The sequence below is a fragment of the Salmo salar genome, chromosome ssa07, assembly GCF_905237065.1.
Source record: "Salmo salar chromosome ssa07, Ssal_v3.1, whole genome shotgun sequence".
Classification (NCBI taxonomy): Eukaryota; Metazoa; Chordata; class Actinopteri; order Salmoniformes; family Salmonidae; genus Salmo; species Salmo salar.
This window is the reverse complement of record NC_059448.1, coordinates 35858889-35872889: the sequence shown is the minus strand read 5'-3', so window position 1 is coordinate 35872889 and position 14001 is coordinate 35858889. Positions and strand designations below refer to the sequence as shown.

Below are 14001 nucleotides of genomic sequence, written 5' to 3'. Positions count from 1 at the left end.
ATATTCTCCGCTGCTGGCCGGCTCTCCAGGCACCATCGCATGAGCCTGAAGCCACAGAGTGTCAAACTCATGTTTCTAAAAAGGTATTAAAAAAATGTATTCAAAGGCACTAATGAGCCTTTTTTCGTTTAAAACCTCTCTAGGGTATGTGGGACGGTAGCGTCCCAGCTCGCCAACAGCCAGTGAAATAGCAGAGCGCCAAATTCAAAACAACAAAAATCTCATTATTCAAATTTCTCACACATACAAGTATTATACACCATTTTAAAGACAATCTTCTCGTTAATCCAACCACAGTGTTCCGATTTCAAAAAGGCTTTACGGCGAAAGCATATCATTAGATTATGTTAGGACAGCACCTAGACAAGAAAAACCACACAGCCATTTTCCAAGCAAGGAGAGGTGTCACAAAAACCAGAAATACAGTTAACATTAATCACTAACCTTTGATGATCTTCATCAGATGGCACTCAGGACTTCATGTTACACAATACATGTATGTTTTGCTCGATAAAGTTCATATTTATATCCAAAAAAACCATTTTACATTGGCGTGTAATGTTCAGAAATGTTTTGCCTCCAAAATCGGTGAATGAGCACATCAATTTACAGAAATACTCAAAAACTTTGATAAAAGATACAAGTGTTATGCACAGAATTATAGATAAACTTCTCCTTAATGCAACCGCTGTGTCAGATTTCAAAAAAGCTTTACAGCGAAAGCAAACTTTGCAATAATCTGAGTACAGCGCTCAGACATCAAAACAAGCCATACAGATACCTGCTATTTTGGAGTCGACAGAAGTCACAAATAGCATTATAAATATTCACTTAGCTTTGATGATCTTCATTGGAATGCACTCCCAGGAATCCCAGTTCCACAATAAAGGTTTGTTTTGTTTCGATAAAGTCCATTTTTATGTCCAAATACCTCCCTTTTGTTCGCGCGTTCAGTCGAGTAATCCAAATGCACTGTGCTCGCGCAGTAAGTTCAGACAAAGTCCAAAAAGTTATATTACAGTTTGTAGAAACATGTCAAACGATGTATAGAATCAATCTTTAGGATGTTTTTATCATAAATCTTCCATAATTTTCCAACCGTATGATTCCTTTGTCTTCAGAAATGAAAAGGAACACACCTAACTCTCACGGGATCGCGCGTGATTGAGCTCATGTCATTTTCTCAGTCATCTGATTCCAAGCACTCTTATTCTCTCCCCATTCACAGTAGAAGCATGAAACAACGTTCTAAAGACTGTTGACATCTAGTGGAAGTCTTAGGAAGTGCAAAATGACCCCACATACACTGTATATTAGATAGGCAATCACTTGAAAAACTACAAACCTCAGATTTCCACACTTCCTGGTTGGATTTGTTCTCAGGTTTTTGCCAGCCATATGACTTCTGTTATACTCAGACATCATTCAAACAGTTTTAGAAACTTCAGTGTTTTCTATCCAAATCTACTAATAATATGCATATCTTACCTTCTGGGCCTGAGTAGCAAGCAGGGAGTTTACTACGGGCACGCTTTTCATCCGGACGTCAAAATACTGCCCCCTACCCAAGAGGTTAAATTGTATAAGTAAGTCACAATTTATAGGCTAATGCTTCAATTCCATCACAATGTTTAAATGCTGAGCGCTTTATGTCCCTGCCAGCCTATTGTGTAGCACTCGCTAATGCTTCACAATGTATTTATTTGTAGGCTATAGCCTTGAAATAATATAGCCTAAATAATTCCTTCTTAGGCTCCCTGTCTGGCTCCTGACCTATTTAGTGTTATATGCTGGTTAATATGACGTTAGCCTATTTGAAATTGTTTGCTTCTTACATTCACCTTTTTATGTTTATTCAAATACTTTTAATTCAAATCCTTATGGTTTGGTTTCAATTCTTAAAAAACAATTGGTAGGTCCAGGTAGTCACAAAAACAGGTAGGTGTTGGTTAAATTTATTTTAATGAATGTAGCTTATTTGGAGCGTTTTTTTGCGCAGCGATAGAGCGGTGAGCGCGATTTCCAACTGCTCAACTCGGCTCACATGCTCTGCACTGAACAAAATATAAACGCAATATGCAACAATTTCACGAACATCCCAAACATGCTCAGTGGGTGACATGTCTGAGTATGCAGACCATGGAAGAAACGGGGACATTTTCAGCTTCCAGGCATTGTGTACAGATCCTTGCGACATGGGGCCGTGCATTATCAGGCTGAAATGAGGTGATGTTGGCGGTTGAATGGCTCAACAACGGGCTTCAGGATCTCATCACGGTATCTCTGTGCATTCAAATTGCTATCGATAAAATGCAATTGTGTTCGTTGTCCGTAGCTTATGCCTGCCCCTACCATAACCCCAACGCCACCGTGGCGCTCGCAGTTCACAACGTTGACATCAGCAAACCGCTTGTCAACACGCCATACACGCTGTCAGCCCAGTACAGTTGAAACCAGGATTCATCTGTGAAGAGCACACTTCTCCAGCGTGCCAGTGGCCATCAAAGGTGAGCATTTGCCCACTGAAGTCTGTTACGACGCAGAACTGTAGCCAGGTCAAGACCCTGGCGAGGATGACGAGCACGCAGATGAGCTTCCCTGAGAAGGTTTATGGCAGTTTGTGCAGTAATTCTTTGGTTGGGCAAACCCAGTTCCATCAGCTGTCCGGGTGGCTGGTCTCAGACGATCCCGCAGGTGATGTGGAGGTCCTGGTCTGGAGTGGTTACACGTGGTCTGCGGTTGTAAGACCGGTTAGACGTACTACCAAATTCTCCAAAATGACGTTGGAGGAGGCTTATGGTAGAGAAATGAAGATTCAATTCTCTGGCAACAGCTTGGACATTCATGCAGTCAGCTTGCCAATTGTATGCTCACTCAAAACTTGAGACATCTGTGGCATTGTGTTGTGACAAAACTGCACATATTAGTGGCCTTTTTAATTGTCCCCAGCCAAGGTGCACCTGTGTAATGATCATGGTGTTTAATCTGCGTCTTCATATGCCGACCTGTCAGGTATATAGATTATCTTGGCAAAGGAGAAATGCTCACTAACAAGAATGTAAACAAATGTGTGTACACAATTTGAAAGAAATGAGCTTGCATATGGACAATTTCGGGGACAGCTCATGAAACAAGTGACCAACACTTTTACATGTTTATTTTTGTTCATATTTACCAAGTTGGGATGAATAAATTCATACTCTGCTCTCTATTACATGTAATTACACTGTACCTACCTATTTAATGTGGGGCAGCTCATTTTCACTGAGTCCTTTATTGCAGGGATGGGCAACCAAGAATCTGAACTCATCATGGGGGACCGCAGTGGCTCGCGGGTCTCTGTACCCTCATCCATACCCACACATGCAGTCAGAGCTATCCCTAGTATTTTAGGGGACCCTAAGCAAAAATTTGTAACCACCCCCCGCCTTGCGAACAATTCTTTTTTTTTAGCGGCCCTCTTGACAGCACAGAGGGAAAAATAAAGTTGCAGATTTAATTTCCTGCAATTCTATTCATTTTGCCATTGGGTTGAGAAAGAGAATTGCATGAATTCTGAGTGACTTATAAAATCAATGGGTGCTCCCTGTCGGTAATTCAACAATGATTACTACAAGTGTAGCTAGCTGGCCGCTAGGCTAACTTGCCAATCTAAAAAATATTAGCTGACATGGGCTAATTGAGTGACGGACATGAGAGAAACTGCTGATGCACAACCAAATGTTGTGTATTCTATTATTCTAACTGAGTTCTAAAAAAAAAAAATGAAATTGATCCGCAGGCACCAGTTGTCCATCCCTGCTTTAGAGTTTTGACCTCTTTACATTTATTTTGATCTCTTCCCTTTTTTTCCTTTTCAGAGGTTGGAGGATTCAGTGGAGCATTGTGCCGGATATTACGGATCCTATAGTAAGAGACCTCCCATTTTCACATGACTTCCTCTGACCTCACAGGAAGTGGCCTGTCGTACTTCCTACCTTTTTGGAATGGAATGAGCTGATTGTTTTGGGTTTGTTTCATGTAGGAACCGTCAAAGGATGACTTGACTGTGTCTGAAAAGTTCCAGTTAGTGCTTGATGTTGCACAAAAAGCACAGGTACAGTAGTGAACATACACAAGCACGCATGCAAACACACCACATTCAGACATTGTATTTTTCGGAAAAGTCATTTTGTTGGGCTTTTTTCACAGAATCTTTTTGGTAAGATGGCGGATGTTTTGGAGAAAATAAAGAAGTAAGTAAGAAATGGCTGTTTCACTGTCTTACCATTCTATACTCTTTCTCTAAGTTGGTCTGAATAGTTGATCCAACGGTTTCCCTCTCGCTATCGCTCTCTCTTTCTGTGTGTGTGTGTGTGTGTGTGTGTGTGTGTGTGTGTGTGTGTGTGTGTGTGTGTGTGTGTGTGTGTGTGTGTGTGTGTGTGTGTGTGTGTTCAGCCTGTTCATGTGGGTGCAGCCTGAGATCACTCAGAAGCTCTACATAAGCCTGTGGGTTGCCTTTCTTTCCTCCTGCATACTGCCCTTTAAACTCGTGGGCTTCATGATTGGTGAGTACATGCGCACACACAATCATACACATGCTGCTGTAGCCCTCACACACACACTGAGTGAAATGCTATGGTTACGTAACATTCAATATAAAAACACCACTTTATTCTCTTTGCTGCTCGGAGGCATTGTCTCTTGGAACAATTTTTGTTCCTCTCTAAAGCAATTGGTCTTCTCCTGTGTGTTCCCTGTTGGTGGCTGTGGAGGCTTTAAGATGAAGGAGACTGACTGAGCCGTTTAGTTTACAGCAGACACCCGTTTTATGAAATGTGTAAAACGTGTAAATAAAAAAGTATACCGACATATGTTTTTGTGCAATCATTGTACTTTTACAACATTACTGTCAACTTTTTAAAAAATTATAATGTATGACATTTTTTCTCTCTCGCTCTCAGGACTGTATGCAGGGATCAAATTCTTCATCATAGACTTCTTGTTTAAGAGCTGTCCCAAGCTGAGGGACAAATATGACACACCTCACATCGACTGGAACAACCTACCAACTGATCCACAGCTGAAGGAGAGGACCAACGCTACAATGTCCCGACGGGTGAGGACACGCACTTATGAATGCATACACATGTATACATATCCACACACACGTACACAACATATACGGTATACAATAACACACAGGCTGTCATCTGACAACTTACTCTGGGGGCGCAAAAATAACTTAGCCCCATAGAGAAAGGAACCAATTCTTTATCCAACCCAAACTTCCCTAACACTGGCCTTTATCCAAATGCTAAATAACTAAACCCCAAAGAATCTATTACAACTGAAGGATAGATTTTTTTGTTTTTAAATAATAACCGTAACTACTGTCAAACCAACATTGCAATTATTTTATCTTATGATGAGCCTTAACCCTTTTTTATGTTGAGCCCTTACTTTAAACAAACTTAATTTACCTTGACACTGTCTCCTGAATGTCATGCTCTGTCGTGTGTGTGTGTGGTGTGTGTGTGCGAGACTGTGTTGAGTGTTTGCAATGGCTCTTGGTTTGTTTCCTCAGCCAATTGGCAGTAATGTTAGTGGTGCTAGATGGGCTTTGCTTTAGTGACTGTCACTATACGTTGTGTTTTGTTTCTCTCTCTCAGCTGTCTGGGTCTGAGAAGGTAGGGACTCTGGTGTGCTTCTGTCCCCATTACGTTACGTAGTGCCTGTGTGTGCCACCAGCTAAAACATGTATATACACCACCGGTTCAAAGATTTAGAACATCTACTCATTCCAGGGTTTTTCTTTATTTTTACTATTTTCAACATTGTAGAATAATAGTGAAGACATCAAAACTATGAAATGCCACATATGGGATCATGTAGTAACCAAAAAAGTGTTAACCTCTCTGGGCTAGGCGGGACGAAATCGTCCCACCTACGTAACAGCCACTTGCAGCCTGTGGCGCGATTTTCAAAACCTTAAAAATCCTATTACTTCAATTTCTCAAACATATGACTATTTTACAGCTATTTAAACAAATCACCCTTTGCCTTGATGACAGCTTTGCACGTAATTGCCGTTCTTCTCTCAACCAACTTCATGAGGTAGTCACCTGAAATGCATTTCAAATAAAAGGTGTGCCTTCTTAAAAGTTAATTTGTGGAATTTCTTTCCTTCTTAACCTCTTGGGGCTATGTGGGACGCTAGCGTGCCACCCGTGGTGCACCCTATCAACAGCAGGTGCATTTCAAGAGCGGCAAATTTGAAACCAAATAAATGTCAAAATTCAAATTTTTCAAACATACAACTATCTTACACCCTTTGAAAGATAAACATCTCCTTAATCTAACCACGTTGTCCGATTTCAAAAAGGTTTTACGGCGAAAGCATAAAGTTAGATTATGTTAGGAGAGTACATTGACAATAGCTGTGTGTAATGTTTTGTCAATTCAAAGACATGCGTCACCAAAACCATAAAACCAGCTAAAATGATGCACTAACCTTTGACAATCTCCATCAGATGACACTCCTAGGACATTATGTTAGACAATGCATGCATTTTTAGTTCTATCAAGTTAATATTTATATCCAAAAACAGCATTTTACTATGGCGTTGATGTTCAGGAAATCGTTTCCCTTCAATAACCGGCAGTCAAGTCAGCACCACAAATTAAATAATTAAAATTAGAAAACATTGGTAAAATATTATATTGTCATTTAAAGAATTATAGATTTACATCTCTTGAACGCAATCGACTTGCCAGATTTAAAAATAACCTTACTGGTAAATCACACTTTGCAATAATCTGAGCACTGCGCCCAGAAAAATACGCTTTGCGATACAGACAAACGGCCATGTTGGAGAGATCTAAAATCGAAAATACTATGTAAATAATCCATTACCTTTGATTCTCTTCATCAGATGTCACTTCCAGTAATCCCAGGTCCATAACGAATGTAGTTTTGTTCAAAAAAGCTCATCATTTATGTCCAAAAAGCTCCGTGTTGTTAGCACATGATCTAAGCCCGCCGGACTTCACTTCATGAACGAGGGGAAAAAATATATTTACGTTCGTTCAAACATGTCAAACGTTGTATAGCATAAATCATTAGTGCCTTTTTTAACCAGAACATGAATAATATTCAAGGTGGACGAATGCATTCTCTTTTAAAACGTATTGGAACGAGGGTACCCAACATGACCTCGCGCGCCAGAGTCTAATCGGCCATCACCGTTCCAAGGCTCTTGTTCGGTCAGATCTCATAGTAGAAGATTCAAAACACTTTGTAAAGGCTGGTGACATCTAGTGGAAGCAATAGGAAGTGCCAAAACATTAATCAGCCCCTGTGTGTTTCAGTGGCATAGGCTTAAAGGTAATTCAACACATCAGGTATCCACTTCCTGTCAGAAAATGTCTCTGGGTTTTGCCTGCCAAATGAGTTCTGTTATACTCACAGACACCATTCAAACAGTTTTAGAAACTTTAGGGTGTTTTCTATCCATATATAATAAGTATATGCATATTCTAGTTACTGGGTAGGATTAGTAACCAGATTAAATCGGTTATGTTTTTTTATCCAGCCGTGAAAATACTGCCCCCTAGCCCCAACAGGCTAATGCGTTTGAGCCAATCAGTTGTGTTGTGACAAGGTAGGGGTGGTATATAGAAGATAGCCCTATTTGGTAAAAGACCAAGTCCATATTATGGCAAGAACAGCTCCAATAAGAAAAGCAAAATGACGGTCCATTACTTTAGTCAATATGGAAAATTTCAAGAACTTTGAAAGTTTCTTCAAGTGCAGTTGCAATAACCATCAAGCGCTATGATGAAACTCTCTCGAGGACCGCCACAGGAATGGAAGACCCAGAGTTATCTCTGCTGCAGAGGACAAGTTCAGTAGAGTTACCAGCCTCAGAAATTGCAGTGCAAATAAATGCTTCAGAGTTCAAGCAACAGACACATCTCAACATCAACTGTTCAGAGAAGACTGTGTGAATCAGGCCTTCATGGTCGAATTGCTGCAAAGAAACCACTACTGAAGGACACCAATAAGAAGAAGAGATTTGTTTGGGCCAAGAAACACGAACAATGGATATTAGACTGGTGGAAATTTGTCCTTTGGTCTGGAGTCCAAATATGAGATTTTTAGTTCCAACTGCTGTGTCTTTGTGAGACGCGGTCTGGGTGAACGGATGTTCTCTGCATGTGTATTTCCCCAGGAGGTGTTATGGTGTGGGGGTTCTTTGCTGGTGACACTGATTTATTTAGAATTCAAGGCACACTTAACTGGCATGGCTACCACAGCATTCTGCCGCGATACGCCATCCCATCTGGTTTGTGCTTAGTGGGACTATCATTTCTTTTTCAACAGGACAATGACCCAACACACATCCAGTCTGTGTAAGGGCTATTTGACCAAGAAGGACAGTGATGGAGTGCTGCATCAGATGACCTGGCCTTCACAATCCCCAACCTCAACCTAATTGAGATGGTTTGGGACAAGTTGGGCCGCAGAGTGAAGGAAAAGCAGCCAACAAGTGCTCCTTCAAGACTGTTGGAAAGGCATTCCAGGTGAAGCTGGTTGAGAGAATGCCAAGAGTGTGCAAAGCTGTCATCAAGGCAAAGGGTGGCTATTTCAAGAATCTCAAATATAAAATATATTTTGATTTAACACCTTTTTTTGGGGGGGGGGTTACTACATATTTTCTTATGTGTTATTTCATAGTTTTGATGTCTTTACTATTATTCTACAATGTAGAAAATGGTAAAAAATTAAGAAAAACCCTTGAATGAGTAGGTGTTCTAAAACTTTTGACCGGTGGTCTGTCTGTATGTGTGTGTGCGCACTGAGTGTGTGCGTGTGGTTCACGACAAACCTCCCAACATTAACTGAGTGTTTGTGAATAAATGGATCAAAAATATCAATGCATGTATCCACTTTTAGTGGGCCCTAATGACATAACGTTAAACTCAGTCCAAAAGAGACACTTGCTAAGCTTTAATTGAACCAGTCTTAATTGAAACAATTATGAATTCATTTGACTTTTTTTTTTAATCCATTTTCACAGACATACTCTGTAGTAACCAGGTGTTCAGTGTGCTGACACAACCCCAAACCAGCACTGTCAAAAGCAACTTTAGTGTGACTAGAGTAGGATACACTATTGTCCGGTTTACAGTAGCACCTTTATTTCCCCCATAGTTTACCTCTAGAACACTGAAATGTCGATGGTAAGATAATCAGTTAAGGTATAACTTTCTTGTGTTTCCAATTAGTAGTAGGCTTTGTATAACAATCACTCAGTTAGAATAATTTACCAGGTAACCCTTGAAAAACAGAGCTAATTAGTGTGTCTGAATTCTCCAACCATGTAACTAAGACTTATTCTACAGCTAATCGAAGACTTCTACTCTATTCTACTTCTATGTAACATTACAAATAATCCCGTCTATCTGCTGGTATAGCTAGGGGCCTGCCTGCCTGCAGCATGAGGGAGTATATTGTACTGTAGCTGTAACTGGCATGGCCATTTATCTGCAGAGCTCCCTACTCTCACTCCCAGCATTACAAACACGAACTAATCCACTACTATACCATCCTGTCTATACTGTACACTGACTTCTGATCCCCCACCCCCCAACCCCCTGCCTGAAGTGTACACTCGCTGCCCCCCCCCCCCTTCAGGGATTTAGCCTTCACTAAAACATTGGATTGGTGGGTGTAAGCATGCATAGGCAAAAGACAGGTGGACAATGTTCCACCATAATTATATACACTAGTGAGGGGTAGTGAACCAGTGAACACTTCAGGGCAGAAGGGTAGAGGATACCCTTAGAACACAGACAATACAATAAATGAAGTTAAATAACAAAATGTCCTCACTTAGAAATGAAACTAACCGAGATGACGGACTACCTATATGTACTGTGTCTGGGGGGGTCGGAACTGCTCTGCGCTTTGCACGAGACCCTCACCCTGAGGCTGATGTTAGATAAGCCGCAAGTTGTTTGCAAGGCTATGTTACGAGGAGCACATACTCCTACTGTGTACAGATGAATGGCCTCCATCTTATGTTTCCTCTGTGAGAGGCTGTCTACCAGTTTAGTCTCTGAGAGAATCCATAGTGGAAGATGGCTACAGTAGTGCTCTGTAGTAAAATTCTTCCTCTTCCTCCTCCTCCCCCACCTGCTCCCCAAATCCTCCTTTTCCTCGTCCCCCCCTCCTACCACTTCCCCTCCTCCTCCCCTCTAGATTCAGCCTGTGGTGGCAAGAGGTAGCTTAGCAACGGTCCCATGCGGTGTAAACCTGGATGGTGACAGCGCCAGGATTCATAGCACCAAGAAGGGAGCCTTTCATGAGATCTTCAACGTCTCAGAGAATGAGCGCCCTCTACCAGGTTAGAGGACGTACTGCACCTAAAATATTTTTATTCAAAAAAACATTACCCCCTGCTATTTACTTTTTTTTATGCTTTTGGGGCCCTGTCCCGCCGCTTGTAATATTAACTATTTTTCTGTGTGTGTGTCTACAGTGTGTGACAATGGGTGGAGGTGCTGCCTCATCAACAGAGACCGGAAGATGCCAACAGACTACATTCGAAACGGCATGCTCTACGTTACAGAGAAGTAAGTAGACCTACCTCATCACACTAGCTTGTCTCTTCAAGTACTTAATCACTAGCTTTTCACCTCGTGGTCTGCTATTCCTTTTTGGTGTGCTATCTTTACTCTCATGTGGGTGTATACAACATGCCACGAAATAGTGCCATTATGTTGCAGGTTCTCAGAGCTAGATCCAAGAGCGGATGATTTGTGCTGACTCGTCTCTCCATCTTTCTATCTTTCCTCCTCTCTCACCATCTGTCTCTTTTTCTCTCAGTTATCTGTGCTTCGAGAGCTCCAGTTCCAAATCGGCGGCCTCCAAGAAGAATAAGGTCATTAAGCTGGTGGACATCACAGATATCCAGAAGGTGTCTATCTACACTCTTAACTAATTCAGTGTTTTTATCATATCCTTTCTATGTTTTCTGTGATATCACATCCTGAAATGCATCTTCTAACAACTGATAGGTTCTTTTGAAATGAATCTATCATAGTTGTATGCATCTGATACCATCTCGTCTCTGTTCCCAGTACAAAGTGCTGTCTGTCTTACCTGGGTCTGGAATGGGAATCTCCATAGCCACTCCCTCCACACAGAAGGTATGGAAATAAAGACTAATTTGACCATTTTATTTTCCTTCACATATTTACAAATAAAATTAATTAGTGGATTTCTGTCTCCTCAGCCTCTGGTGTTTGGTGCCATGATCCATCGAGACGAGGCCTTCGAGGCGATCTTCACCCAGTACATGAAAATCATTACCACCTCCAGACCACCCTCGGGCAGCCCTGAGCTGTAGCCCTGAGCTGTAGCCCTGAGCTGTAGCCATGGACAGAGGGCTAGGCTAGGGTCAGGGCTGGGCCACCTGCCCCTGAACCCTCCCTGGCTGGAGGAAAGACAATTGGGGGAAAGTGACAGGACACACACCTCTTCTCCTCCCTCTCTTATTTACAGTGACTGGACAATCTTCTCTTTTATGACTGAGAGGTGCCTGTGTGTGCGTCTGCCTGGAGGTGGGACCTTGTAGTCCAATAGGGATGGTGCACACATTCCTGCACTCTTTCTATGTCGGAACGTGGATGAGGGGGATGAAGAAGAGGGGATGGGGGGGACATTTTTAACACAGACATCTCATCATAGGAGAAGGAGCTGGCTCTCCTGCCTGCTTGCCTGACAGCTTTAATTCGCTTCAGAGGTGTGTGTGTGTGTGTGTGTGTGTGTGTGTGTGTGTGTGTGTGTGTGTGTGTGTGTGTGTGTGTGTGTGTGTGTGTGTGTGTGTGTGTGTGTGTGTGTGTGTGTGTGCTGCCCAGACAGCGTGCATCTCTACTCACCTGTCTTCTCTCTGTCTTTCTCACAAAGTCTGAGTCAGTGTAACTGCGACTGCTGGTCTTGCACGGAACCGTACAGACAGTATGCCATACGGTAGCTAGATGTTTGTGTAGAAAACAAAAAGCTGTGAGAAAGTCGAGCCAACGTCTGAACAACGTTCAACATGACACGAAGCCTTTTCCATTAGTTTACATCGTTGCTGTGGATTTTCTGTGGAGACACGCATGCACATTTCAGCAGCAAACAGTTTGCGTTCAGGTGTCTTTTTGCATATGACGTGTATGTGTTATACTTTCAACACTCACTACTGAACTGTACTGTGTCACGCACAGTAGTGGGGACCTTGGCGATGATGTTCATTGTGAAATGTTTTCAAATGCCTTTCTTGTGAATTCCGCTTATTTTTGTAATAACCAATGGAATGATGAGGAACTGGACTTTGTTAAAGTATGTCCTGGGTCTGTGGATTGTGTTATAAAACTAAAGCACACTCACTGTTAGAGAGAGTCATAACAGACCTAAACCCTGAATAATGTGTCTAAACTGAAGGTACATAGTTTAAATGTAACATAACTGGTTCAGTGAACTAAACTTGTGCGCTGACCTTAGCCTAGTAGGCTAACACATTCTTAAGGTACACACTGTAGGTCACATAAACATACTAATGATTTCGCAGTGTCTCAAGGCCCAAAACCTGTGTTACTTCAGTCTTTAGTGACATGTTATGGTATAGTAGTACTATTGTAGTTCTACGGTAATGCCACTAATACCAACCTCTAGTATTAACACTGGAGTGGTCAGATGTGTACAATGTGCTGTCCTGTTAAGAAGTAATTTAACTTGGTTAACTTGACTAGTAACTAGTTAACTCCTGGACGACTTATCTCAGTATTTCATCTGGCCTAGTTCTGTAGGATTCATTCACAGCAGGATGAAGTAGAAGTTTGAACTGAATATTTTAAATGTCACTTTATTATTGTCACCATTCTGGATTCAAAAAGCTGGTATTTTATTTCTCAGATAGGTTTGATATGTAGAATTGTAATGAATGCCAAACCAAGTGGATGTGCACACTTTCTGTGTTTTGTAAGATGGCTGGAAGAGTTATTGTGGGCATATTTCTCATTTATCGTTTACTGCAAATGAGAGAGGAGATTATACCATGCTCGCAGATCCTTCTTTGGCTCAGCACAACAAGCTAGTCCCCTAAAACGCATTCATCTTCCCACACTGTTAACAAGCCCATATAAACTTTTGTCAGTTATTGTCTTACAAAACCCAATCTCCAGTTGTGTTACGACTGGATACGAAATGTGATTTCTGGAGATTGTCTAAGGAACTCATGCTGTTAGTGTGTCGATTGAATGATTGTCTGACTGTACGTTACTGTAGTCTTAATGCTTACCTGAAACCTTTCTTAGTCGATTTAGTAACAACTAACTTTGAAATCTGCAATCAGGGTCTGTCCTAAAAGAAGCACACTGAATGTATTGTGTTACTGCTGTAAACGCTTAGTTACATTTATTTTTTTGCCAAAACGTAATTTGTTTCTTTCTTTTACTGCCCGCCATACTCTGCCTACACTGATGTTTACTGAAGGTTGGGTTAAAAACCTTAATTGATTTGTTTTTCTTTTGTTTGGAATGTCGGTTTGAGCTCCTAGCCACAGGTGGAGTTATGAAGACTGGACAGATATCTTCTTCTTGCATTTGAATTACTGTGTCAACTGTCAGCTTTTAAATCTGCTCAGACTGGTCTCAGGACAACCTCTGCTGCTCACCTTCATCCCAACCGCAAACGTAAGCCTGATCTCTGATCTGTTTATAATGCTTTAATAGCTAAAGCTAAAGTTTAGCTCTTCTGTTGAGCTAACAGTAGATAGACGGTGACATCAGAGAACATTCTAGTCAGATTATATTGTACGTCAATCACGCTGCAAAAAAAACGTCAGTGATCGTTCTAATGGTAGTGGTGTGCAGTACATGGTAAAATCATGATAATCTTTTAGCTATTTTTGGATCACTCACAGGCCTTCCTTACAGAGAGCAGAGGTCGTCATGGCGACTCCGAGAGCT

At 41.5% G+C, this 14001-nt stretch overlaps 1 protein-coding gene across 3 annotated transcripts in view; it reads left to right on the top strand.

The window, feature by feature from the left end:
• The window catches only part of LOC106609111 (GRAM domain-containing protein 4), a 68639-nt gene that overhangs the window by 54317 nt on the left and 321 nt on the right, over positions 1-14001 (top strand). For 2 of the 3 annotated variants that reach the window (XM_014207532.2, XM_014207535.2), the window contains 11 exons: positions 3861-3909; positions 4025-4096; positions 4192-4235; positions 4438-4547; positions 4944-5098; positions 5652-5669; positions 10247-10391; positions 10527-10620; positions 10874-10964; positions 11128-11196; positions 11283-14001. The exon at positions 11283-14001 is cut by the window's right edge and continues 321 nt beyond it. In XM_014207532.2, the coding sequence (XP_014063007.1) occupies positions 3861-3909; positions 4025-4096; positions 4192-4235; positions 4438-4547; positions 4944-5098; positions 5652-5669; positions 10247-10391; positions 10527-10620; positions 10874-10964; positions 11128-11196; positions 11283-11396 (961 nt within the window). In that variant the 3' untranslated portion in view covers positions 11397-14001. The remainder of the gene's footprint in view (positions 1-3860; positions 3910-4024; positions 4097-4191; positions 4236-4437; positions 4548-4943; positions 5099-5651; positions 5670-10246; positions 10392-10526; positions 10621-10873; positions 10965-11127; positions 11197-11282) is intronic. The other variant, XM_014207533.2, reaches the window with a different exon arrangement.